Raw genomic sequence first — 25,781 nt, 5'->3', positions numbered from 1 at the left:
CTTCTTTTTCTTCATAAAAACCTCCCAGTAGTCATCTTATTGAACCATCCTGCAGCTTGAGACCCTCCTGGCTTCCAGGACACCACTCTATCAGGTTTTCTCACCGTTTGAAGGTTCTTATCTAGCCCATGTTGTTCTTCCCAATTTCCTGCAACGCACACACCACGAAGCTAGAAACCTCAGAGTGGCCCTGGGTGTCTCCTTCCCCGCTCCTCATGCAGGCAGTGTCGGTCTCTCTCCCTCTTCCAGATCCCTGTGGACGGCGGCATCGCCCCAGTACGTCCACTACTGCTGTTAGCCCACAGCCTCTGGCAACAGCTGCCTAGTTGACCTCCCACCTGCGATCTTCTCCAGCTCATTAATCCATCTTCCACATTTTTAGCAACATCATCTTTCTAAAACAGCTCTGCTCATTTATTTCACTCCGTGCTGAAAAATGTTTCATCGCTTCCTCACCTACACTGCAAACCTAGCTGGGAATTGAAGGCCTCCAGAAACAGGACCCCAACTTATTGGAGAGTGTCACTTCCTGCCACTCTTTCAACCAACTCACAGTGTAGTCTGGCCTCAGTGAGCTTTCCTTTCCATCCACAATGTCCCCTCACACCTCTGTAACTTCACACCTGCTGTCTTCACTCTCTGGAATGCCTTGCTTATCTTTTCATGTCAAGTTTCATTCAGTCCTCCAGGTTCAGTTCAAAAAGCAGGGCCTCTGTTCAGCTTCCTCTGACTCTCACAGAGGCAAGTCATCATTCCCTTCTTTTCTGAGCTCAGTCTATTTGTTCCTCTCTTCTAGCATTTGATCACTTCCTACAGCATTTTTTAAAAAATTATATCTCACAGCTATGTCACATAGCCCCATACTGGTACATGGTAAGCTTGCAATTAATGTTTATTGCATGAATGAATATGTGAATAGTAATACAACAACATTAGTAAACAGCATCAGCATAAACTAAATGTGAGACAAATGTAACAATTTAGAAATATTTTATTTTTAAATTATATTAATATATTATATGTTATATAAAATTATATATTACACGTTAACATTTATCTAAGCTATTTATTCCAAACTTTAAGAATACACAAAGACTCTTTAATAACAGCACATTTAACAGTTATGATGTGTGCATTCTAGGAAATTTTGGAAAACGAAAGTTCAGGAATCAAGGCTAAGACAGAACTTGGTGCCTACTGATTAAGTTTGAAATTATGTATAATTAATTTTACACTGTACTATTTTTTCAACATTAGTTGTAGAATTCCAACTAATACTTTTATAAAGAAGTGAATTTGGGAGCCATGAACAATGATTCTATGTAATTCATGCACATTACATAAATCACAAAATGAATTCCTAAATTCATGTACATCTGAAGAGAGCACAACACTTGCTCAATTTAATAGTAGCATAATAATAAATATTTTGAGTGGCACTACACTTAGTATTGGTTTACTGATGATTCTACAGTTGGTCATAAATGTTTAGTGCACCCACAGGTCAATGGTTTTATGAGCCAAGTTTTCTGATTTACTGCTACTTGGTCAAGCCGAGAAGTGACATGCTTTTTCACAGACATTAAAACGGCATTGATGCTTGAAACTACAAGTTCCATGGAGCGAGGCTAAAATAATTTATCAAGTTAGCTAGATATCCTTCTAAAAATGCCATGTCAGACTGCAAAAAAAGTTGTTGATACTTGGGTTGTGAATCTGTGCTGACCAATGTGGCCTAAAGTAGGAGGGACAGCAGATGTTTCAATGCCTGCTCCTTGAAATTTAGCATACGGCTGAGCTTCGGAGCCTTCAAAGAATAACAAATCCGAAATAATTCATGGCAGTGGAATTACTGATATTTAAGCAGATGTCACTTTTTTTTTTAGCAAATGGAAATTGAGGTACAGATGGTGAGGGCTGGTATGTTTTAAAGTAGCCATTACGGATTAAAACTCTACATTTGTTAAATTAAATATCACAAAATATACAATGATGTCCATATTTTTCCCTAACTGAAATGAAGAAATGCTTACTTCAGTGTCTTGTCTCCTCACTACCTAGAGAGATATAGAGTATTTCTCAGGTCACCTTGTTCCATTCCTTTTTAATGAAATATAGGAAGAATTCCCCTGCTTCTGGGTACCGAAAGTATTATTAATTAATTATCATATTAATAAATATCAGTTGTAAAGAAAATAGTTAATACTTGTACCTCCATATCAAGAACCTTATGGAAAATAGCCTGGGCTAAGCACTCCCGGATATATTTTTGGTGATCCCTCTTCATGATATTTAGTTTGTATTCCTTTTCAGAAAGTATTCTTCCATTTCTTGTGATCTGTCATGAATAAATAAAACATACATAGAAATACAAAGCAGAAAATATATTGTTAGTTCCCTAAGAGAGAGAGATGGACCGCCAGTTGATCAGAGAAGGAAGCAGCGTCTTTTAAGGCTAATGAGGTGTAATGCTATGGCTGATAAACTTTCACTTTTAATGAATGTTTCATAAGGAAACAAAAGAGAAAGGCAGTCTCATATACCCATCATTGTGAAAACACATACAGGTGGTGCACTTGACGTTTAAAACAAGGTTTTCATTAGAGTAACAATTTTCCCTTAATGGAACCCAGGTGTTCTTTTCATTTCTTTTTTTCGAACACCTTCGGGAAGAAGGCAGGGGGTGCTACCTTGAAACAGTGAATAGGAGCAGTGATCACAGGACTGATGATCTCACAGGAAATACTTTGAAGGACAAAACATGTAAGCTACAGAGGATCTCATCAATTTGTTTTTAAAATAATTGGTTTCATTACATTGTTTTCACACTGCTTTTCTTCTTTCACTCTCTAGCCCAGAATGTAATTTAATTTGCTGTGATTCAGATATTTTCAGATTATACAGTACTGCAGATATAAAGTATTTCAGATTGGTTTCAAGTGACATCACTGCAAGTCCCAGGAGTGATAGTTTCTGAATTTAATTTACTTGCTTTTCTTTTATTCCTTCCTATGGGCATATTTGTTCTATTTTTCTACATCTTCCCTAAACTGAGGATGTTATCTTTCCTGGAATGTTCATCTTCCTTTTCACTTATTTAAACCCTGCTCTTCTTTTCGTACTTAATTCAAGTCCACATATTTCTTAATTTTGATAACTAGTTTTTTAGCACTCTTGTTGCAACATATTGGAGTATCAAGATCAGCTAGAGTTGTGCTACGAGTGATTGGTTATTGATCATCTTTTTTATGAATGCATTTTCTAATGGAAGAAAGCAGTGTGGTTATAGAAAGTGTGCTTGGAATTACGAAAAACTCAGTTACGGTCTTTGAAATGTGTTGTCCATGGGATATCATGTCATGACTATCCAACCAGGAAAAATTGTTGAGAACTTCCTGCACTGCCCCTCCCTTAGCAAGTAACTTGTCATTGATATTTCTCCTCTGGGAGTATCTAATCTCCCCAACTAGACTGGAAGCTCCTATAGGGCAGAAGTTCTTAAACTTGAGCCAGCATCTGAAGAATCACCTGGAAGACAAGTTGAAAAAGACTGATGGACCCCACCCCACAGTTTCTGACTCAACAGATCTGGGCTGGGGCTCTAGAAATTGCATGTTCTAACAAGTTCCCAGGCAATACCGAACACTCCTGATTCAGGGACTGTATCTGAACTGCTCTAGAGAAAGGGCTGTGTCCTTCCTGTTTGAGTTGCCATGCACATAATCAGTGTTCAATAAGTGCTTGTTAATGACGTTGATAAGTAAATACAAAGTCCTTCCCATTTATATATGAAGCTCACAGACTTTTATCTGAAGAAGTAGTGTTAATGGTAACCACAACAATTACAACAACCATTTATTACACATCTCTAATTGCTACAACAATCTTGAGGGCGGGGTATCATTATCTTTATTATCTTCCTTCAACTGAAGAAGTTGGAGCTGAGAAAGTTAAGTGTTTTGCTGAACATTCTGTCTTGTAAATAGCAGAAGCCAGGTTTCAGCCAGGTCTGTCTGATAACAAAGCCCCAGGAGACAAAAAGCAGGCTCTCTGAGAGCTACCCAGACAGACTGCCAAGCACATAAACAACAATTAGAAATGCAATGCATATCCTTTCAACACCATGGCAACAATAGTTAAGGAAACCCACAGTGTTTTAAGAAAGTAAACAGCTAAAATTGTTAGTCACACTTTCTATAACCACACCCCTTACTTTGAATGGAAAACTACAGTGTTTTTTAAAGGTTTTACACTATAGACATTTAGAGAAGTGGAAATTTTCTGGAAATGATAGTTTTGGAGCTAACGAAAGACACTAATGTATCAATAAACCATCACATGAAATGAAAGAGTTTTTAAAAATTTAAAGGAAAATTTTGAACTGTTCATGTCTTCCACACCATATCCTGTGATTATTAAAAACAATATTTTTTTTCTGAAGACAGTAAAGTCTTTTCTATCCTTACTCCCTAACAGTTCCTGGTTTATACAATATGTTCAATAAATATGGGTTGAATAAATGAGTGGGTAAATAAACAAATGACATATGCTGTTGAAAACTCACAGGGATTTTCCTCAATAATTTATAAGTTGCCTTAGCAGCCATCATGACCTCTCATCCTATCTTTTGAAACACAGCCTCAAATAGATAAGTCAGAGCTTTGGAAAGGAAGTAATTTTTCTAAAATGAGGGAAGGGAAAAGATGTCACCAATAAGCTCAAAGAGGAAACCAGAAAAGATAGGGAATTATTGGATTTAATGAAACAAGAGGGCAGGTAGAAATGAGACCAAATCTTACCAGCCCTGATCTCAAGAGATGTCGCCTTATCCTTGTATTGTTAAAATATCCAGCCAGGTGTTTATCCGTAAGACTATTATATGCTGCAAGTAATCTGGAACAGAAAAATGAAACCATTAACGTTTTATGAAGTGTTGCTTGATAACCAAGGCAATTCTTGACTCTTATCCCCAAACTGTGCATAATCGTTCATTCATCCAGCCAGCCAGTCATTTATGTATGTGTTTAAAAAACAGGTATTGAGCACCTACTGTTTTCTAGGTTTGATGATAAGGACTGGGAGACAGCCCTGATGCTGTTTTATCCCACAGACAAGTATGGAAATCAGACATGAACAATTAAATTGGTTATGAAAAATCCAATAATAGAAACATGCAAAAAATCGTGGGGACACAGCGAAGGAGACCACCAACTCCAGTTGTCAAGAAAGTCTTCGTGGAGGAAGCCTGATGGAAAAGTAGGGGCGTCTTCAGAGGACCCTTCAGCCTCTGGTTACACACCCTAAATTCTAGTCACTCAAACTTCCTTGCACTCCCTGGACATATTCTCTCCTGTCTTCAGGACACGATGTACAGTCCCACTACTGGGAAGTCCTTTCCCTCAGCAGATATTAGCTAATGGAGAACATCTGTGATGCACGAGCATCTCTTCACCCAAGAAACATCCCCTGATACAAACTGGGTGCGCTGTGTTACCCTCCACTCTGTTCCTCTAAGAACTTGTGTTCCATTACACATCCACAATATGTTACTGCTTATTTCTTAGTCTACTCCTGTTGGTTCGCAAACTGGTGCCCACACACACAGGGCAAGGGAAGAGTGAAAAAAAAGGCAGCCACTCCAGATTGGTAAGTGGCAGGTTTAATAAGCAAAGGAACTTCCTTAAGAGGCTTGTCTTGGGCAGCTGCAAGATGAGTAGCTCTCCACACCTGCCCATCAGAATCTTAAATTTTATATAGAGGCCTTAACTGGGTTCAATCATGTACAAGGTCCCGAGGATCTCCACAACATATTGCTTTCTTAAGTCTGCACCCTTGAAAATGGTCCCCACTGTGGGAATGACGGGCAGAACATATGCATTCCAAGGACAGGGGAGAGGGTGAGAAGCCTCTGATTGCCCAGGTCTGGCTTGAGGCGGTCACATCCTTTCAACGACCTCCTCCAATACCTCTGCTAGATTTGAAGGCCAGGATGGCGCATTATTCTCAGCATCCTTACTTATATATTATGTACCTAAATAATGATGTGTTCAACACATGAAGATACAATTTTGTTTGGGACTCATTCTTACTGGTATAAATTTCAAGCTAAGCTTAAGCTCAGCAGTTTAGAAGTGTTAACTTCCACATATAGATCCAGACAATTTCATTAATTCCACACCCAGAACCAAAAAAATAAAGTTCATAGATTACTGCTGATTTTTACGGTCTTTCATTTAAAAGAGGACAAATTGGTTCCTTGGTTACATAGTCAATATAAGTCTATAAATCAAAGTTTGAAACTACTTTTTCTAAGTTTTAACCTATCCTTCATTAATTATTATCTTATGAAAGCAGGCACACATATACATATACATGTATGTATACATGTATGCACACAGGTGCATCCGTGTGTGTGTGTGTATATATATATACACACACACACATATAAATGTGAGTGTGTGTATATAGAGAGACACAAAGAGACAGAGGGACAGAAAGAAAACACGCAAGCCTAAACATGGTCCTAACATAAAGTTGTCCTAAAAAAAATGCACACCCTATTACCTGCCACAAAGATTTATAATCTATACATTTCATGAGCAGCTGATCCCTAACTTATTCTGAAACAAGAACAGGGACTCATAGACTCGAGTAAATATCATTAGCAACAATTTTATTTAGCTATTTGCACTGCCTTAATTACATGGAGATGGTATTGGTGATCTTTTCCTGTCTCTTTTCTCCTTAATGCCCATCTCAGGAAAGTTCCATGCTGTCAAATGGTAAGGAAAGTTTAATTTGGTCCACAAAAGAGACTGAAAAGCAGTTACAAAGCCCAGAAGCCAAGGTGCCACATGAGAGTTGCAGACCCATGAACAGCTGCAGAAACCATTATTTCACTGGGTTTACGTAAAAAGACAACCTGAGAGCTTCAGTAATGCACATACAAAACCAGCCGCGGATAATGCTTTGAAACCACCTTTTAAATGAACCGTCTTGGTGTCCTATAGTTCATCAAAGGTTTCCTGTCTCCAAAAGGTCAACGTTGTATCCCTTACCCTTTCTGAATCTCAGAATACCTTTTCAGCAACTCATTTCAGAAAGGTGAGCAGGTGTCTTTCAGTCCTAACAATCATGATTCCACAGTTCACAGATTCTTAAGATAAATCATTAGACTGATATCATATATAGTCTTTTGTCTGTTTTTCAGGCTCACATTTTAAAAAATCAATAGTTTTGGAATAGCTATGAGTGCTAAAACCCTGATTAAATGTAGTAGGGTCAAAATGTTAAGATAACGTGGACCTCCACTTCCCTATTGACTGTAAAATATCCCGTTCTTTTAATTCAGACTTTGAAACATTTTTAATATTTAGGTCTTAATAACAAAGCTTAGCCAGCTTTGGCACCACCTCATTCTAATTCTGCTCTCTCAGGCTCCTATTGAATGAGTCTGTGTGTGTAATGCCCCTCCGGTCTTACTGACAAGTGGAATAGATCCAGGCGAGTTGAAATCTTTGCACACAATGATTTTCTCACCTCTTCCTGTTTAGGAAAGATTGAGGGTCCCTGTTTGGGAGGCCATTTTTAAAGCATCTTTTTCCATGACTATGAATAATAACCAGCTGGGTCTCCCCAGGCTCAGCCATTTCTTTTTCAGACAATGCCTTAATTTTTTTAACTGAAACTTTAGATAAATGAATTGTTTGCTAACAAAACTATACTAAATTATATACAGGTTTAGTAAAATGGTTGTTATGGACTGAATGTATGTTTCCCCCCAAAATGCATAGGTTGAAACCCTATTCCCCCCCATGTGATGGTATTAGGAGATGGGGCCTTCAGGAGGTGACTAGGTCATGAGGGTAGAGCCCTCATTAATGGGATCAGCACCCTATAAAAGAGACTCCAGAAAGCTCCCATGTCCCTTCCACCATGTGAGGACACAGGAAGAAAATGGCCATCTGTGAACCAGGAAGTGAGTTCTCACCAGACACTGAATCTGCTGGTGCCTTGATCTTGAACTTACCAGCCTCCAGACCTGTAAGAAATAAATTTCTGTGGTTTAAGCCACCCAGTTTATGGCATTCTGTATAGCAGCCTGAACAAACTGAGACAGCAGCTAATGCAAACATTTCCACGGTCTACATATAAATGTCAACCTCATTCTGACCATCAAGCTTCCTTCACAGGGAGAGGGTAATAATCCTGTGGCTCAGTCACAACCATGATCTGTCACCTCCTTTCCACTCTGCTCCTCTTCATGGGTGCTTCGTAGGGGTTTGCAGCCTCCCTTTGCATGTACTGAGTTACAAGAGCTTTACTGACCCAGCCACACTTTGATTTAGTAGAGCTCTTCTGATCTTTCTGCCTTTGTCCTCTCCACTCACTGCTACTGTTTCTCCTCACCACGCACATTTCTTCCTTGCACTCGGCACAACCCTGGGCCAGATGAGGTCGCCTCACCTGGGCTTCGGATTGTGTTGCACCTTGAGTATTCTACTCCCCTTGTAAGTTACTGCCTGCATCTGTTGCCAAAGCTGGACTTCGTGGTCATGCTGCCTCAGTCCTGTGACCCTCTCCTGTTCCAATCCATAAGATCAACAACCACCTTGGTCACAGCGACCACCCGGCCACTGTGACCACATCACTCAAAAGCCATGCTGTTCACACAAAAGCCCATAACTAATTGGCCAGACCAGCCCAACTCATTGGCTTCTTTATATGATGAACAAGACTATTTACCAACCCCTGTTCACTGGGTAGAGAAAGACCTCCTTTCCGGCTCAACGCACTGGAAGAAACTGTCCCCCAGGAAACAAAGCAACCCTATCTCTATGATGGTTCCCATTTCCTCCACTTCAATCCACTGAGTATTAAGGAGCAGCTGCTGAGTCACTGGGAGAGCCGCCTTCCCAGCTATAGCCTTTCAACGCTCGACCCCTGAACCCCTGCCGCCCACCATGTAGATGATGTAATTGGGGCTCTGAAGTAATAAGGTCAATTCCTATCAAGCCCTCCCTTTGCCCCCAAAGAGAGAAAGAGTATTCCATAGAAACCCAGACTAACAGGAAAGGCACTATCATATTAATCAGGAAACATTTATTGTGTACTATTCTCAAGGCATTCTGTACAGCACCAGGGATCCAGAGATGGCACAGACACTACACTCACAGTGCTCCCAATTCAGTGGGGAGGTATGCATGCACATACACTGTGTATGTGTGTGTGTGTGTGTGTGTGTGTGTGTGTGTGTGTGCTTGATTTCTTCCTGTGACATAGGTTAATTCTTTCACAAATAGGTACTGAGTGTCCCCATGTCAGACACCGCGCCTTCCGCTGGGGAAGGAGTATAGTATCTCTACCCCATTCTGCAGATTACAAAGCTCTTCCACATACGTAGTCTCATTCGTTTGCTTTCAGGCCTCTGGAATGTGAGCAATATCTAACTGTCACAGCTCTTCCATCTTCCTAAAATAGAAAAGCTCCAAAACAAGATTATTGCTCAACATGAGTGAGTCCAAGGAAAACATGATGAGGGTAAGGTACCCTGGACCATACTGATAGAAGAATCTCTTGAACCCCAACCTTCTCTCCCAGCATGCTGGGTCCCACACTGTCTACTTCTGTGGAGGGAGAGGGATGTAGTGGTCAAGACTCCAGCTCCAGTCCGATCCTGGCTCCACCATTACTGGCTCCACAACCGGAAGCACGTGACTTAACCTCCCTGTCTATGCCTCGATTGTTCTGCCTTCCACAAGACACTTGGACACTCACACAATTCAGCCAAGTTCTTTGCCACTTTACAACAAGGATCACCTTTCCTCCAGTGTCCAATAACATATTCCTCATTTCTGTCTGAGACTCCATCAGAATGGCCTTTACCATCCATATTTCTACCGATGTTCTGTACATGATGTGCTGTGTAAGAAGATGGATGTTTCCTCTCCAGCTCCCTCTTCAGAATCACCTTAAAAGTCCCTTCAGGAGAAAATATTTTCAAACCATATATCTGATAAGTGGTTAATATCCAAAATATATAAAGAATTCCTACAACTCAATAGCAAAAACAAAAACCCAAATAATCAGATTAGAAAATGGGTAGAAGATCTGAATAGACATTTTTCCAAAGAAGGCATACAAATGGTCAACAGGTACGTGAAAAGGTGTTCAGCATCATTAGCCATCAGGAAGATGCAAATCAAAACCACAATGAAATATTACCTCACACCTGTTAGGATGATTATTATCAAAAAGGCAATAGATAACATGTTTTGCCAAGGATGTGGAGCAAAGGAAATCCTTATGCACCATTGGTGGGAATTTAAATTGGTGTAGCCACTATGGAAAACAGTATGGAGGTTTCTCAAAAAATTAAAAATGGAACTCCCATATGATCCAGCAACCCACTTCTGGGTACATATATATAGGAAATAAAATTACTATCTCAGAAAGGTATCTGCACCCCCATGTTCATTGCAGCATTATTCACAATAATCAAGACATGGAAACAACATAAGTATCCAACAACAGATAAATGGATAAAGAAAATGTGATACACACACATACACACACATATACACTTGAATATTATTCAGCCACAAAAAATAAGGAAATCCTGCCATTTGTGACATGAACAGAACTTGAAGGCATTCTGCTAAGTAAAATAAGTCAGATTGTGAAAGACAAACACTGTATGATCTCACTTATATGTGGAATCTAAAAAATCCAAACATATAAACACAATAGAATGGTGGCTGCCAGGGGCTCAAGGGTGGGAGAAATAGGGAGATGTTGATCAAAGGGTACAAACTTCTGATTATAAGATGAATAAGTTCTGGGAATCTAATGTACAGCATGGTGACTTCAGTTAACAGCACTGTATTGCACACTTGAATGCTGCTAAGAACGTAGATCTTAAATGATCTCACCACAAAATTTGGTAATTATTTGAGGCTGTGGTAGCATTAACTAAACTTACTGTGGAAATCATTTTGCAATATATATGTGTATCAAATCATCACGTTGTACACCTTAAACTTACACAATGTTATATGTCAATTATATCTCAATAAAGCTGGAGAAAAAAGGTTTTGCATCTCACAACTTTTCCAGCCTCTACCTATTACCAGTTCCAAAGCTGCTTCCACACTTCTAGGTATTTGTTATGGCAGCACCCCACTTCTTGGTACCATTTTCTATCTTAGTCTATTCAGGCTTTGTAACAGAAATAGACTGGGTGGCTTAAACAACAGACGTTCATTTCTCACAGTTCTGGAAGCTGGAAGTCCGAGATCAGGGGGACAGCATGGTCGGATTCTTGTTGAAGGCCCTCTTCCTGGTGTGCAGATGGCCACATCTTCTCACTTGTTCACATGGCAGAGAGAAAGAGAGAGGCAAGCTCTCTGATGTCTCTTCTTATAAGGAAACTAATCCCATCACAAGGGCTCCATCCTCATGACCTATTTCCCCAAAACCCCATTTCTAAATACCATCATATAGGGGATTGTGATTTCAACATATGAATTTGAGGAGTATACAAACATGAGACCATAACAGAAGGCATAACTGTCCCATTTTGTAGATGAGGAAAACAAGACTTAGGTTAAGTCACTTGCCAAAGATTATGTAACCTAAAACTTGTTCCTGATAACATACACCAAATCACAGTGAAACACACTTATAAGGGCTTGCTAAGGTGGGGACCAGGATGCTAAGTTTAATAATGGAAAAATGTGAATCATTAAATATTCACAGAGATATAATTCCACCAATTTCTAGTACAGAGATAAGAAAATTTTAAATAAAAATTCTTCAGATGAAAATTAGCAAATACATACCTGTCATTTATAATTAGCCATATCATTAGCATAAAAACAATGTACTGAAATCTTTAAATCATCTTACTCTCTTAAATATATATATTTCTGCAATCTACTTTATACTACAAATTACCTGGCACACTTGTTCAGAGAGAACATAGAGAATGTTTTTAACACAACCAGTTTTATTTAGCTCAAACTGTTGTGACTTAGCCCATCTGAATTAATGAAATTTGTATTCATTTATTATTGCTCTGTACAAAACTATCACATGCTAGTAGCTTGGAAACAACACAAATTTATAATCTTATAGTTCTGGATGTCAGAAGTCTGATACAGGTCTCACTAGGTTAAAATTAATGTGTTGGCAGGGATGCATTCCTTCTGGAGGCTCTGAGGGGGGATTCTTTTTCTTTCCTTTTCCACATTCTAGAGGCTGCCCACATTCCCTGCCTACATTCCTTGGCTCCTGGCCCTCTTCCATTGCCAAAGCCAGTCAAGAATTTCTCATGATGCCATCTCTCTGATTCTGTTTCCTCTACCTCCCTCTTTCCCATTTAGGGACACTTGTGCTTACTTACATTGGGTCCATCCAGATTAATCCAGAATAATCTTCTTATTTTAAGATCAACTGATAGGCAACCTTAATTCCATCTGCAACCTTAATCCCTCCCTTGCCATGTAAAGTAACATATTCACATGTCCTGAGGATTAAGACATGGACATCTTTTAGAGGCCATTATCCTGCCTACCACAAGGTCTTTCTATATCCAAATGTCAGGAAGCAGAAACACTGGACACTGAATGTGATGGCGTTTGGGTTATGATGTATATTGTCCAGTGATTTATCATGCCAACGATCTCCACTTTCAAAAAGTACACTTCCCAGGTGGAGGAAGGCAGTTCTTGGAGCCACACCAGGATGTACAAAACAAGTTGGGACCTACTTTGCTGATCTAATTTTGATATGCCACATGTAAGCACTAAGACAAAAGAACAAGAGGTACACCAAGGAGCATTTCAAACAATTTACATTTTTTTCTCATAAGGATAATAATAGAGAGGTAACTTGCTTTAGGTGAATCTAATTTGTGAAAAGACAGATTATCCCATAGGACATAATTATATTCATGTCAAACACCATCTATTCAGCACTTAACACATTTCATTAAATTCAAATAATTATTATATAGAACACTAAGAAAGAAGAAAGTTTTACCAATTATACTATGACATACCATTGACTGTAACCTGTAAATGATTTTAGTAATGCGAAATGTGAAAAAAAAATCATTTAGTATTAATGAAATAGATTACCATGCTTGTTTACTACCACACATATTTAGACACACCTGGGAAAGAGAAAAAAGAAGGCATATAGAAGAATATGGCAGGGTCCCCACCATTAAAAGCCTCAAAATGAGGTTAGAGAAAAGGATTTTATGCATAAACCAATTAGAGAGCATATAAAAGTATACTTAAAAAGCACTAACAGTGGTGTATTGGAGCTTGCCTATACTGGCTCTCGTATGACAACTGTTAAAATGTTCAGGAATTTTGCAAGCCATTGTCAGCTTGAAATTGGCCATCTTGGGAGTATTTACACCACAGAAATTGGCAAACACTACAAATCAGGGCTCTTTTTTCTTTCTGAAAAGCCAGTTTACCAGCACACCAATGACTAAATTTTAAAATAAGTGGCAAGATATATCACATGGGATAAATAAAATGATTCATTATATGAGGCAACATGTATGCTTTACATCATTTTAATCCAGAAATTCATCATTTGTATGTAGTATTTGACCCAAGGGGCTCATATTCTTATTCAACTGTTTCCTATCCCTAATAAAAAAAAATAAGGACTCCAACAAATACATTGACAGTTTTCAGCAGCATTTTAAGAAATGTTATGCAAGATATCTCTTTACACTGCCACAAATGGAAAGGCTCAACTCACCTACCAATCTGGAAAAACTGATTACACCATTTTATGCTTAACAGAACCAAGTGAGACTTAAGTGAATGAGCACAGTTTTATCACTAAGGATGAGAAGCCTAATGAAGAGGTGCTTTGCATTTCAGAGGTCACGAAATCTGCAATTTGTAGAGTTTGATAGTGCCCAAGGAGGGTCTATATCAAGTTTCCACTGCTAAGGCAGGCTTCCAGCCAGATAAAACGTCTCTCCAACTGACATATTAAGTGCTTGTACTGGGAAAGCAAGTTAAACAAATCACAGGATACTGTGGCTTGATTGCTTTCATGTTACAGTTCATGAGGAATGGAGCTCCATCCACCAACCCAAACGCCTCTCTTACTGTCCATCAGAAAAGATTTGCAAGAATCCACCGAATTCCCACTCTACGAAGAAACTCATCACACTCAAGCCACCCAAGTTGAAGATTTTGAATCTCAGTAAGAGTCTTAGCAAAGAAGTTAATAAAATCTAAATTGAAACAACTTCCTCAAATAAAATATCTGAAAGCAACACTAATAACCAGAAAAAGCTTTTTATCATGAAAAACTGCATGTCTGTTATTTAAGAGTGAGAAAATTTAAGAAATAAGTGACCAGACACCTTAACTCTTAAGAGGCGCAATGATTTTCCTGTAATTATTTAAGGCAAATAAATCTCTAACACTTCCTGCCCAAAGTAAAAAAAAGGATGAGATTTAGAGCCAGAAGGCTTGAGGTCAAATTCTAACTCTACCCCTTAAAAGATGCCTGACCCTGGAGAATTCAATCTTCTTCTCTTTACAATTATTATCACCATGAAGTAAAATGCTGTGACTGCTTCCTGAAGTGGATGATCTATGTTTCCTGGCCTGGAAATAGATTTACCTGGAGCTATTACATCATTGGATTATAGAAATTCATATGCGAAAAGGTCTAGTCAACTCTCTCATTTTATATTCAGGAAACTGAGGTTCTAGAAGTAGGCATGATTGGGCTTCCCTGGTGGCGCAGTGGTTGAGAATCTGCCTGCCAATGCAGGGGACACGGGTTCAAGCCCTGGTCTGGGAAGATCCCACATGCCGCAGAGCAACTAGTCCCGTGAGCCACAACTACTGAGCCTGCGTGTCTGGAGCCTGTGCCCCGCAACAAGAGAGGCCGCGACAGTGAGAGGCCCGCGCACCGTGATGAAGAGTGGCCCCCGCTCGCCGCAACTAGAGAAAGCCCTCGCACAGAAACGAAGACCCAACACAGCCAAAAATAAATAAATAAATAATAATTAAAGGTGCTAATAATTAAGAAAAAAAGAAAAGAAGAAGTAGGCATGATTCATCAGTAAACTCAGATCAAAGTCCTCAAAAAGAAAATGCGGAATGTCACAGGAGTTCCCATAAAATTGTCCCTATCCCTTTCCTAGGGTCCTTGTCTTGCTACCTTCCACCAGAATTTCTTTCACCCATGTTTAATCAGTCCCTTTAGATTCATATAAGATTCTTTCCTGTACGTGCTTCCCACAAGTTGTAGAATGGAGCCATGCCCACGGTAAACACTCAGCCAAAACTGGTTGAATGAATGATTAATCAGTTAATAAAAACAAAATATATTGTTCCAATTCCTTGACCTATAACCTTTTTTAAAAAATCCCTGTGTAAGAATCACATTTCTTCTGCTTCAGGATAATAACTGAAAATAATCTACAACAAAACAGACCCAAAAGCATGCTTTATACATTCAGACTTTTTTTTAAATGCAGAATGCTCAGTGTGGATGAGCACACGTTGCTGACGATGTTAGCTTTGTTGTTTTGGTTTTGTCAGATAAGTGCCTTTGCAGTGTGCTACAAAATTGCATTAGAAGAAAAAGTTCCCAGGGAGACAGGAAAAAAACCTTTTTTAGGAAACTTGAAGAACGACCAACAGAGAAGAGCAATTGACGTAAGGGTCAATTATTTTCCAAGCCTTTATAAGAAAACTCTTTGCCAACTAAAATTAAACCATGAATCTCTGCTGTCTGCCACTTTATAGAGGGTGATTGAACTGATATCGTATAAATGATTTTATATTACATTCTTCATTCTTTTTTATTTGCATCCAAACCTACCATATCTCAGCAATTATGCTAAATATTGATTGACAATCTCTCAGTTTATTCTAACAATGCAGCCAGATGTGAACCATCATATTATTTTATTTATGCCTTTAATATGATGGTTTGGAATGACTAGTAAAAACAAAACTATTCTCCAAACTATGCTGACTGCTGGCAAGATAAGTTTTCCAATGTTCAGGGATGAGGCAATAGGAAAACAGTGCATGGGGAATCAGCAGGCCTGAGACACACTAAGGTTGACTAGTTCCTTATAAGAACTGATTTGAGCCTCCAAGCTCTTCTCTGGAGACAAGAATTTTATATCTTTGAATAGCAACAACAAAAAAAATTGTGGCCACTTAAAAAATATTCATTAATAGAAACATAATATCCAAATTAAGGGAGAGAATGAGGCTGTTTGGAGGAAAGGTGACCAGCAGGAAAGTTCCAGAAACAAATCACTTTTACCACTAGTATTTATTGATCATTTCCCTTTTTTGTAGTGTACCGTAAACTCTCTCTATAACACACACAATATATTTTAACTCTCAAAACCACCCTGCAAAGTACTGTTATCCTCCCTCTTCACAGACGAGTAAACTGAGATGTAGAGTAGTTAGATAACTAGCTCACAACTAGTTAAAGGCAGATTCAGGATTCAAATGAGGGACTGCTCTGCTTTAATCACTAAACTGAGCTATGTTCTATGAGGCACAACTGTCCAGTGGAGCTCAGCCCGGGGAACGAAAGGCATGTAGGGCGTCAGATAAGTGAACAATCAGCCTGTAAAGGATGCTAAGAACGTAGGACCATCACAGATGATGACTGAAAATTCTAGGAAGGTATTTTGGCTCAGTAAAGGAAAATTGTTTAAAAATCAAAGGAAGGGCCTGTAAGACGGTGTGCCCCCTGCTCCTGGGACTGGATGGTTTTCTGACAGCAGTGAAGGGTGTTAAGCAGGGAAATGGTAGGACCAGATTTTTTTTTTTTTTTTAACATCTTTATTGGAGTATAATTGCTTTACAATGGTGTGTTAGTTTCTGCTGTATAACAAAGTGAATCAGCTATACGTATACATACATCCCCATATCTCCTCCCTCTTGTGTCTCCCTCCCACTCTCCTTATCCCATCCCTCTAAGTGGTCACAAAGCACCAAGCTGATCTCCCTGTGCTATGCGGCTGCTTCCTGCTAGCTATGTATTTTACATTTGGTAGTGTATATATGTCCATGCCACTTTCTCACTTCATCCCAGCTTGTCCTTCCCCCTTCCCTGTGTCCTCAAGTCCATTCTCTATGTCTGCATCTTTATTCCTGTCCTGCCCCTAGGTTCTTCAGAACGAATTTTTTTTTTTTTTTTAGATTCCATATATATGTGTTAGCATATGGTATTTGTCTTTCTCTTTCTGACTTACTTCACTCTGTATGACAGACTCTAGGTCCATCCACCTCACTACAAATAACTCAATTTCATTCCTTTTTATGGCTGAGTAATATTCCATTGTATATATGTGCCACATCTTCTTTATCCATTCATCTGTCGATGGACACTTAAGTGGCTTCCATGTCCTGGCTATTGTAAATAGTGTAAATAGTGCTTAGGCAAAATATCACCAAGTAGTACCAATACTGCCACTCCTTGATGTCACAGCTGATTACATTTGGGAAGCCTCTTTTTTCCCTTCTCATAATCTAATCTGATAATTTCTATGGTAACTCTCATTCGAATTACTTCTAAACAAAATTCAAATTCACTAAAAGAATATTGAACTTTGATTCTATGTGCTTCTGGATGCCCATATTTTCCAAAGCTAATTTTATGTTCATATTTAATATTCAGCCCTTCTGCTGGGTTAGTGATAATCATGGTAGACAGTTCTAGGTATGGGGCTGACCTGTCAGGGAATAATCAACAAACACCTATGGGTAGGTCCACAAGCAGTTGTGCACTTGGCAAAAAAGTGCTGTGTTTTCTAAATGTACTTTTGATATATCACATGAGGGGAAAAACTAAAATTGTACTAAGGAATTTCTATCACACGTCTGTTGCTTATGTCCACCAAAGTTTAAGTTAGTTTCACAAGGGCTGGTTCTTTTAAAAATGTCATGCTGCTTCTAATCATTTTTGAGACCATATTACCAGTGGGTTCTCCACTCACCCCACCCTCTGGAAACAGAAAGATCCAGTTTAAGTCTTCTATTGCTACTTTTACTCTATAAGTTTCAACAAGTTGTTTAATCACTATTATCCTCAGTTTCCTCATCTGTAAAAGGGGGGAAATAATAGAGCTTCTACTAAAGATTAAATAAGACAAAGCCAGTAAAGCACCTAGTGCAGTGCACGACATCATTCGCTACTGTAGTGTTTAGCAAAGTTTTATCCTTAAATGAACCACATATACACTTGCCTGTGCTCAGAAAGCGGTAAACACACCATGCTTTGCGATCACAGAGGAGGTACATCAAGACTTGAGAGTAGGGGGACAATTCAAAAAACCAGAAATGAAATGAAGTCTGAGCCAGTAGAAGCAAACCTAATAAATGCCAGGCCATGTGAAGAGAGGGTGAGGGAACTTGACTGTTCTAGGAAAAGGGGATATATGCAAAGGCCCAGGCGTGAGAAAGCACCATGGTCCCAGTCTTTACCCTATACTCCTGTACACACACACACACACACACACTTCCAGAACCCCCATATGAAGCATAGAGGATTCCATTGTGTTTCAGGGGCCAGAGGATAAAACTGAGAGGGGTTGGTCAGCATGCCAGCTGCCAGACATGAAGGAGTTTCATACAATTATTTTATGCAACAAATACAGAGTGCTTATTAGGTAACAGGCCCCGGGCTGTTGTAAGGTTACAAAGTCTCTGCCCTCAAATTATTTAAAACCAAGAGGAAATACAGGCATATCTCAGAGATATTGTGCGTTTGGTTCCAGATCGTCGCAATAAGGCGACTAGGGCAATAAAGCAAATATCATAATAACGTGAGTTACATGAATTTTTTGCTTTCCTGGTGCATAAAGAAGTTATGTTTACAACATAATTGTAGTCTATTAAGTGTGCAATAGCATTATATTTAAAAAAGTAATACCTTAATTAAAAACTACTTTATTGCTAAAAAGAGTGCTAACCACAATCTGAGCCTTCAGTGAGTAATCTTTTTGCTAGTGGAGGGTCTTGCCTTGATGTTGACGTTGACGTTGATGTTGACTGCAGGGTGGTGGGTGCTGAAGGTTGGCGGCTGTGGTAGTTTTTTAAAATAAGACAACAATGAAGTTTACATCAATTGACTCTTTCTTTCATGAACGATTTCTCTGCAGCATGTAATGCTGTTTGATAGCATTTTACTCAGAGAACTTCTTTCAGAATTGGAGTCAATCCCCTCAAAACTTGTCACTGCTTTATCAATTAAGTTTATGTAATATTCTAAATCCTTTACTGTCAACAATCTCCACAACACCTTCACCAGGAGTACATTCAGTCTCAAGAAACCACTTTCTTTGCCCATCCATAAGATACAACTCCTCAACCATTAAAGTTTTACCATGAGAGTTCAGCAATTCAGTCACATCTTCAGGCCCCACTTCTAATTCTAGTTCTCTTGCTATTTTCACCACATCTGCAGTTCATTCCTCCACTGAAGTCTTGAACCCCTCAAAGTCATCCATGAGGGTTGGAATCAACTTCTTCCAAACTTCTGTTAATGGTGATATTTTGACTCTTCCCATGAATCGCAAATGTTCTTAATGACATCTAGAATAGTGAATCCTATCAAATAATAAGAATCTTATTTCTTCAATATATTTCTTAAATAATAGACTTGAAAATTGAAATTACTCCTTGATCCATGGGCTGCAGAAAGGATATTGTGCTAGCAGGCATGAAAACTACATTAATCTCATCATACATCTCCATCAGAGCTCTTGGGTAACCAGGTGCATTGTCAATGAGCTGTCGTATTTTGAAAGGAATCTTTTTTTCTGAGCAGGAAGTCTCAACAGTGGGCTTAACATATTTAGTAAACCATGTTGTAAACAGATGTGCTGTCGTCCAGGCTTTGTTGTTCCATTGACAGAACGGAGGCAGAGTAGATGTCACATAATTCTTAAGGGCCCCAGGATTCTCTGAATAGTAAATGAGCATTGGCTTCAGCTTAAAGTCACCAGCTGCATTAGCTCCTAACAGGAGAGTCAGTCTGTCCTTTGAAGCTTTGAAGCCAGGCATTGACTTCTCCTCTCTAGCTATGAGAGTCCTAGATGGCATCTTCTCCCAATATAAGGCTGTTTTGTCTACATTGAAAATCTGTTGTTTAGTGTAGCCACCTTCATTAATGATCTTAGCTAGATCTTCTGGTTAACTTGCTGCAGCTTCTACAACAGCACTTGCTGCTTCACCTTGCGCTTTTATGTTATGAAGATGACATCTTAAACCTCGTGAACCAACCTCTGCAGCTTCCTCACCTCTCTCAGCTTTCATAAAATTGAAGAGACTTAGGGCCTTGCTCTGGATTAGGCTTTGGCTTAAGGGAATGTCGTGGCTGGCTTGATCTTCTATCCAGATCACTGAAACTTTCTCCAAATCAGCGATAAGCCTGTTTCACTTTCTTATCATTCATGTGTCCCTTGGAGTAGCAATTTTCATTTCCTTCAAGAACTTGCCCTTTGCATTCAAAACTTCGCTGAATGTTTGGCACAAGAGGCTTAGCTTTCAGCCCACCTTGGGCTTTTGACTTGCCTTTCTCACTAAGCTTAATCATTTCTAGCTTTTGATTTAAAGTGAGAGATGTATTACTCTTCTTTAACTTGAACACTTAGAGGCCATTGTAGGGTTATTAATTGGCCTAATTTCAATATTGTTGTGTCTCAGGGAATAGGGAGGTCCAAGGAGAGGGAGAGAGATAGGGGACCATCTGGTCAGTAGAGCAGTCAGAACAGACACAACATTTATCAATTAGGTTTGCCATCTTATAGGGCTGGTTCACGGAGCCCCAAAACAGTTACAGTGGTAACATCAGAGTTCACTGATCACAGATCATGATAACAAATACAGTAATGAAAAAGTTTGAAATATTGCAAGAGTTACCAAAGTGTGATACAGAGACATGAAGTGAACAAATGCTGTTGGAAAAAATGGTGCCAATAAACTGCTCCATGGAGGGTTGCCACAAACCTTCAATTTGTAAAAAAAACACAATATCCTTGAAGCTCAATAAAGTGAAGCACAATAAAATGAGGTATGCTTGTAACGGCAGGATAGTCTGATGTGCTACAATCATAATGGTTTATCACGCCCAGCATGCATGAACTCATTTAATCTTCAAAACACTCTATGCATCAGATTTTTAATCCCATTTCACAAACAAGTGAACTATGCCCACACAGGATGGGTATCCCAGAAGAACTGAAATCTGAACTGGGTCTTGAATGACAAGTCAAGTGTTGAGGGAGGGAGTAAAATGTAAATGGGTGATGACACGGGCAGAGGTGCTATCCAGACTCATGCTAAGAAGGGGGAAGATCATATACAAAATGTCCCAGAGAGACAGAGCACAAATTCCCAGTACTCAAGTTGAAACTTGTTAATCATTTACCATAGAATTAGCACAACCAAAGAGAGTTGAGTTCTATAGTATTATTAAATCTTCAATTAAGTCAGTTATGTATTATATGTCAAATAGGCTTTAGTGGGTTGTCTTGGCTTAGAAATCTGATCACTATTGATACTTGACCTTGGAATACAATCTTGGATAGATGCAAAGAGCCCACTTAAAATAAAACAAAAACAAACAGCCACTAATGAGGGCAACACCAATAAAGCTACCACACATGTTGGGTGGGAAAGGGTAATATAATCAACCCCTTTAAAAATCTTTTCATTCCTCTAAAATATAATTCTTATGTGCAGTAGTAAGGTTTAAAACAGTAAGGACATCTGGTCAAAGGTTAAAGAGGTTGACTAAATTTTAAATGATCAATCATTTAAAAAAGTACTTATAATATTTCACCAGTCCTTCTAGCATTTGTCAATGTCAAAGTAATGAGGCAGTTTCCTGAGTTTGTCCTGAATTCTTGAATTAGATAAGAAAAGTAAGTATTCTGGGGAAGTAAAAATGCTCTGGGTTAGAGTTTCCATTTTTATAAAAATTCTCAGTTGTCCAGATCATGGTTTCTTTAAAGGGGAAGCCTCATTTTCGGGTTTATGAATAGGTGGATCAGTGCTCATTTTCACTGTAAAAATTCATGAATTTAAGAACAGGTTACTATTTAAAATAAATTAGTTTAATTGAACAAGAAAGTGATTTATGGTCTGGAAATACATTCCTTGTTTTCCCTCCCAATTAGTTTAGGCTATCTCTGCTTATCTTGAGCTGTATATTTATGTATTTTTTGGTTGATGTACTTTGAGAATTAAATCTTAAGGATGTGTTAACTAATCTTGTTATAGTAATCACTTCATAATATATACATATCTAAAATCATCACTATTGTACACCCTAAACTTACACGGTGTTATTTGTCAATTATATCTCAACAGGCTGGAAAAATAAAACTAGAGAAAGAAAAACAGACAAAAAAAGACTTAAGCAGCATATGCTTTGCACAAAGATCAAAGTAAATACACATCAGCTATCATTCACGGAGTCTCAAATATGTGCCAACAGTCCTGCAAAGGAGGTATTTATTTGCCCCATTTTTGAATGAGGAAAGTGAGACAGAGAAATTCACTTCTTGAGTTCACATAAGGCATAACTGAGATTCAAACCTATGTCTTTCTGACTCCAAAAGTATTCCTCTCTCTACTGTAGCATGCTTATCTCATATTTTTTAAATGAAACATTGAGTTTCCTTTTGGAATATCATTCCTTTTCATGTAGAAGAACACAAAAAAATAAGGACAATTTTCAGACAGTTCCAATTCTGCAGATACTTCAAACCCTTGTTCGTATCTCCTTTGAAATGCTCTAGCTTTCTGCCCACACTCCTCACCACAATTTCTTAATTTCCTTGGGTCCCATCTCCCAGCTTCCTTCTTGAGCTTCCCTGCTCCCTGTCATAGGACTTTGGGATCTGGTTCCTGCTCCATGCTCTTGCATTTGGCCCTGAAACTGCAGACTTTTTCCCTTCCCTGCGTCAACGACCTCACTAAGGACTGGAACCTCAAACCCCTCTCCACAGGCCGTAGCCTGAGATCAGCCTCACCCACTCCCTAAGCGCACATCCAATCCTGGAAGACTCCAGCCAAGGTCAAAGCTCTCAGTCTCAAGTTTGACTGAGGGGAAAGGAGACTTTGTAAGAAAGAATTTAACAGTTATAACCTTATGTAAATCCCTGTGAATTGTGGTGAAATAGTCATTTTTCTGGCAGTTCAAGACAGAGATTCCAATTTCAAGGAGAAGAAATACTCAAACTCACTTTTGAAAAGGTTTAGGAGATGAACAGAAATAAATCTGAAATTAATTTCTGACTTAGAATTGAAGGCAAAGATCTTTCAGTTAAAAAAAGAAAATCCAGGGCTTTCCTGGTGGCGCAGTGGTTGAGAGTCTGCCTGCCAATGCAGGGGACATGGGTTTGAGCCCTGGTCTGGGAGGATCCCACATGCCGCGGAGCAGCTAGGCCCATGAGCCACAACTACTGAGCCTGAGCGTCTGGAGCCTGTGCTCCGCAGCAAGAGAGGCCGCGATAGTGAGAGGCCCGTGCACCGCGATGAAGAGTGGCCCCCACTCGCCGCAACTAGAGAAAAGCCCTCGCACAGAAACGAAGACCCAACACACCCCCCAAAAAAATAAATTAATTAATTAAAAAAAAAAGAAAAGAAAATTCTAGTGTGCACACTTGGTATTGTATCTGAGGTTCCAAAAAATGAGCAAGAGAAAGTAAGTGGAAGTTAAAGACAAAACCAAATTTGAGGCATCGACTTCTCAGGCCAGGCCAGCTTTTGCTTGGTTTTATAGCATCCTTGCCTGCTCCTAAGAGCTTGTCAGCTAAATAAACAAGCAATGTTGTTGTCTTCTCTCACTTATTCAGAGTCACAACTGGCTACTATTGCCCTGGCAGTGATGATTGCAATTATAATACTATGTTTTTAGAGAGTACTTTGTACTTTCCTTAAATATGTCCAGATGTTTCTCCCCTCTTTCAAAACTCACCCCCCAAAATTTAATCTCTCTAGGATGCCTTGTCCAATTAATCCAACTCTACATCTAGCTCAGGACTTGGGTATGGCAGTTCTCCTACAGAAAGCTGGGCATACTCATGTATGTTGCATCTAAGCTACCAGGCACTAAGTTAGCACATTAACACTACTATGTGCCAGGCCCTGTACTAAATGCTTTAAAGTATTTCATTCAATCCTCACAACAACCTACAAAGCAGACATATGTTCCACCAGGATGAAAAAAGCAAGAATCAGAGAGATGATACAGAATTTATATAGGGTCACACAGCAACTATGTAGCAAATCTGAACTCAGACTATCCACATCCAGAGCCAGACATCTCATCACTAAAGCTCTGTGCTGGACACTGCTGACGGGCTACCAGAAGCCATTCCCAAACCCTTCTCCCTTGCCTATCGCCCACAGAAGTTAAGAAAGTCAAATCTATTCTTTCCCACTCTCTCTCGTAACTAGGCATGTTCATTGATGCAGTTCTGGACAACAAGATATAAAAGAAAGTCTACTGGAAAGTCCTGGAAATGTCCTCCTCCCAGATTTTTTTAAAAATGTCCTTTTTTGCATCCATTTTTTTCCTTTCTGTTTGGGATGGCTTTATAAAGCTACTGTGCATGGATCTAGGGTAGTCATCTTGGTACCATAAGGAAAAGACCCAAAAAATTATAGAGATAAGGACGCTGATATTATGATAAAATAGAATTGCCTACCTCCAGACTACTTATGAAATAAATAATAAGCATTGTTATGGTTTAAGCCACTATTCATTTGGCTTTCTGTCACTTGCCGTTGAACATATTCCTGACTGATACCTACTAATCACCCTGCTGCCCGAGGATGGCAAAACTCAATGAAGGTTAGTGACTTTTAAATCTTTTTTAAAAACTCACTATTCAGGCCTTTTCCAGAACTCAAATGAATTTCTGGAAGAGAATACGTGCTGAATATGGTAACTTACTGACTAGCACTTAGTAGGCACTCAGTAAATATTAATTGAATCGATGAGCAAACATACTCTTGGGACTTACCATAAATGATCACTAAAATCGGTGACATACGGCAGCAATTACTGAGCTAAGTCCTGGGGATACATGGAAGATGTAGAGGGGTGTGGTCTGCACTCTCAAAGAGTTTGCAGTTTATAAGGGAAATATGAAGACAACTGGAACGCTATGAGGGAAGGGCCCACATGGTACTTGCTGGTTAACTTTAAAACAGTAGTGTCTTAGAAACAGCTTTTTAAAACAGTGGAGCTTTGTTGAAATAGGAATAATCACTTTAAAAATAGGAATAATGCACAGGAAAATGGAGAAGAAAGAAAATGACCAAAATGCTAACTAGGATTATTTATGGATGGTAGGATTTCAAGCAATTTTGACTTTCCTCTTCGAATTTTTCTGCTCCAAGTAGAAAATTTTCAAAAAACAGATAAGTACAAGGAGGAAAATAAAAAATCTCTTGTGTCACTAGTACCCAGATATTTGAGATCCCTTCTATTAATCTAATTTACAGCAGATTAGTTTTACTTGACTCTAAGCAACAGAAACAATATTATTATAAATATCTTGGAGCAAGCTATGAAGAGAGACAACTTCTTAAAATGAGAGCTACATAATATTCACAAATATGAAATATTATAATCCATGGCATATAGAGAATGCCAAATTAACTGCTACTATAAAACATTATGATTCAATTCATTTCAAAATCCTTAGTTTTTAATGCTGTTTCATAACTATTATGTGC

General features: G+C 38.9%; 1 protein-coding gene across 4 annotated transcripts in view; it reads right to left on the bottom strand.

Annotated features, from left to right (window-relative positions):
- ERICH3 (glutamate rich 3) overlaps nt 1-25,781 on the bottom strand; it is a 116,940-nt gene that overhangs the window by 76,818 nt on the left and 14,341 nt on the right. For 3 of the 4 annotated variants that reach the window (XM_082354752.1, XM_082354755.1, XM_082354753.1), the window contains exons 1-2: nt 4,800-9,232; nt 2,213-2,338 (exon numbers count right to left, since the gene is read on the bottom strand). In XM_082354752.1, coding sequence (XP_082210878.1) covers nt 2,213-2,338; nt 4,800-4,982 — 309 coding nt within the window. In that variant the 5' untranslated portion in view covers nt 4,983-9,232. Of the gene's footprint in view, nt 1-2,212; nt 2,339-4,799; nt 9,233-25,781 lie in introns of those variants that run through there. The other variant, XM_082354754.1, reaches the window with a different exon arrangement.

This window comes from Balaenoptera borealis, assembly GCF_965194805.1.
Source record: "Balaenoptera borealis genome assembly, chromosome: 1".
NCBI classification, from domain to species: domain Eukaryota; kingdom Metazoa; phylum Chordata; class Mammalia; order Artiodactyla; family Balaenopteridae; genus Balaenoptera; species Balaenoptera borealis.
This window is presented reverse-complemented; position numbering and strand designations above follow the sequence as displayed.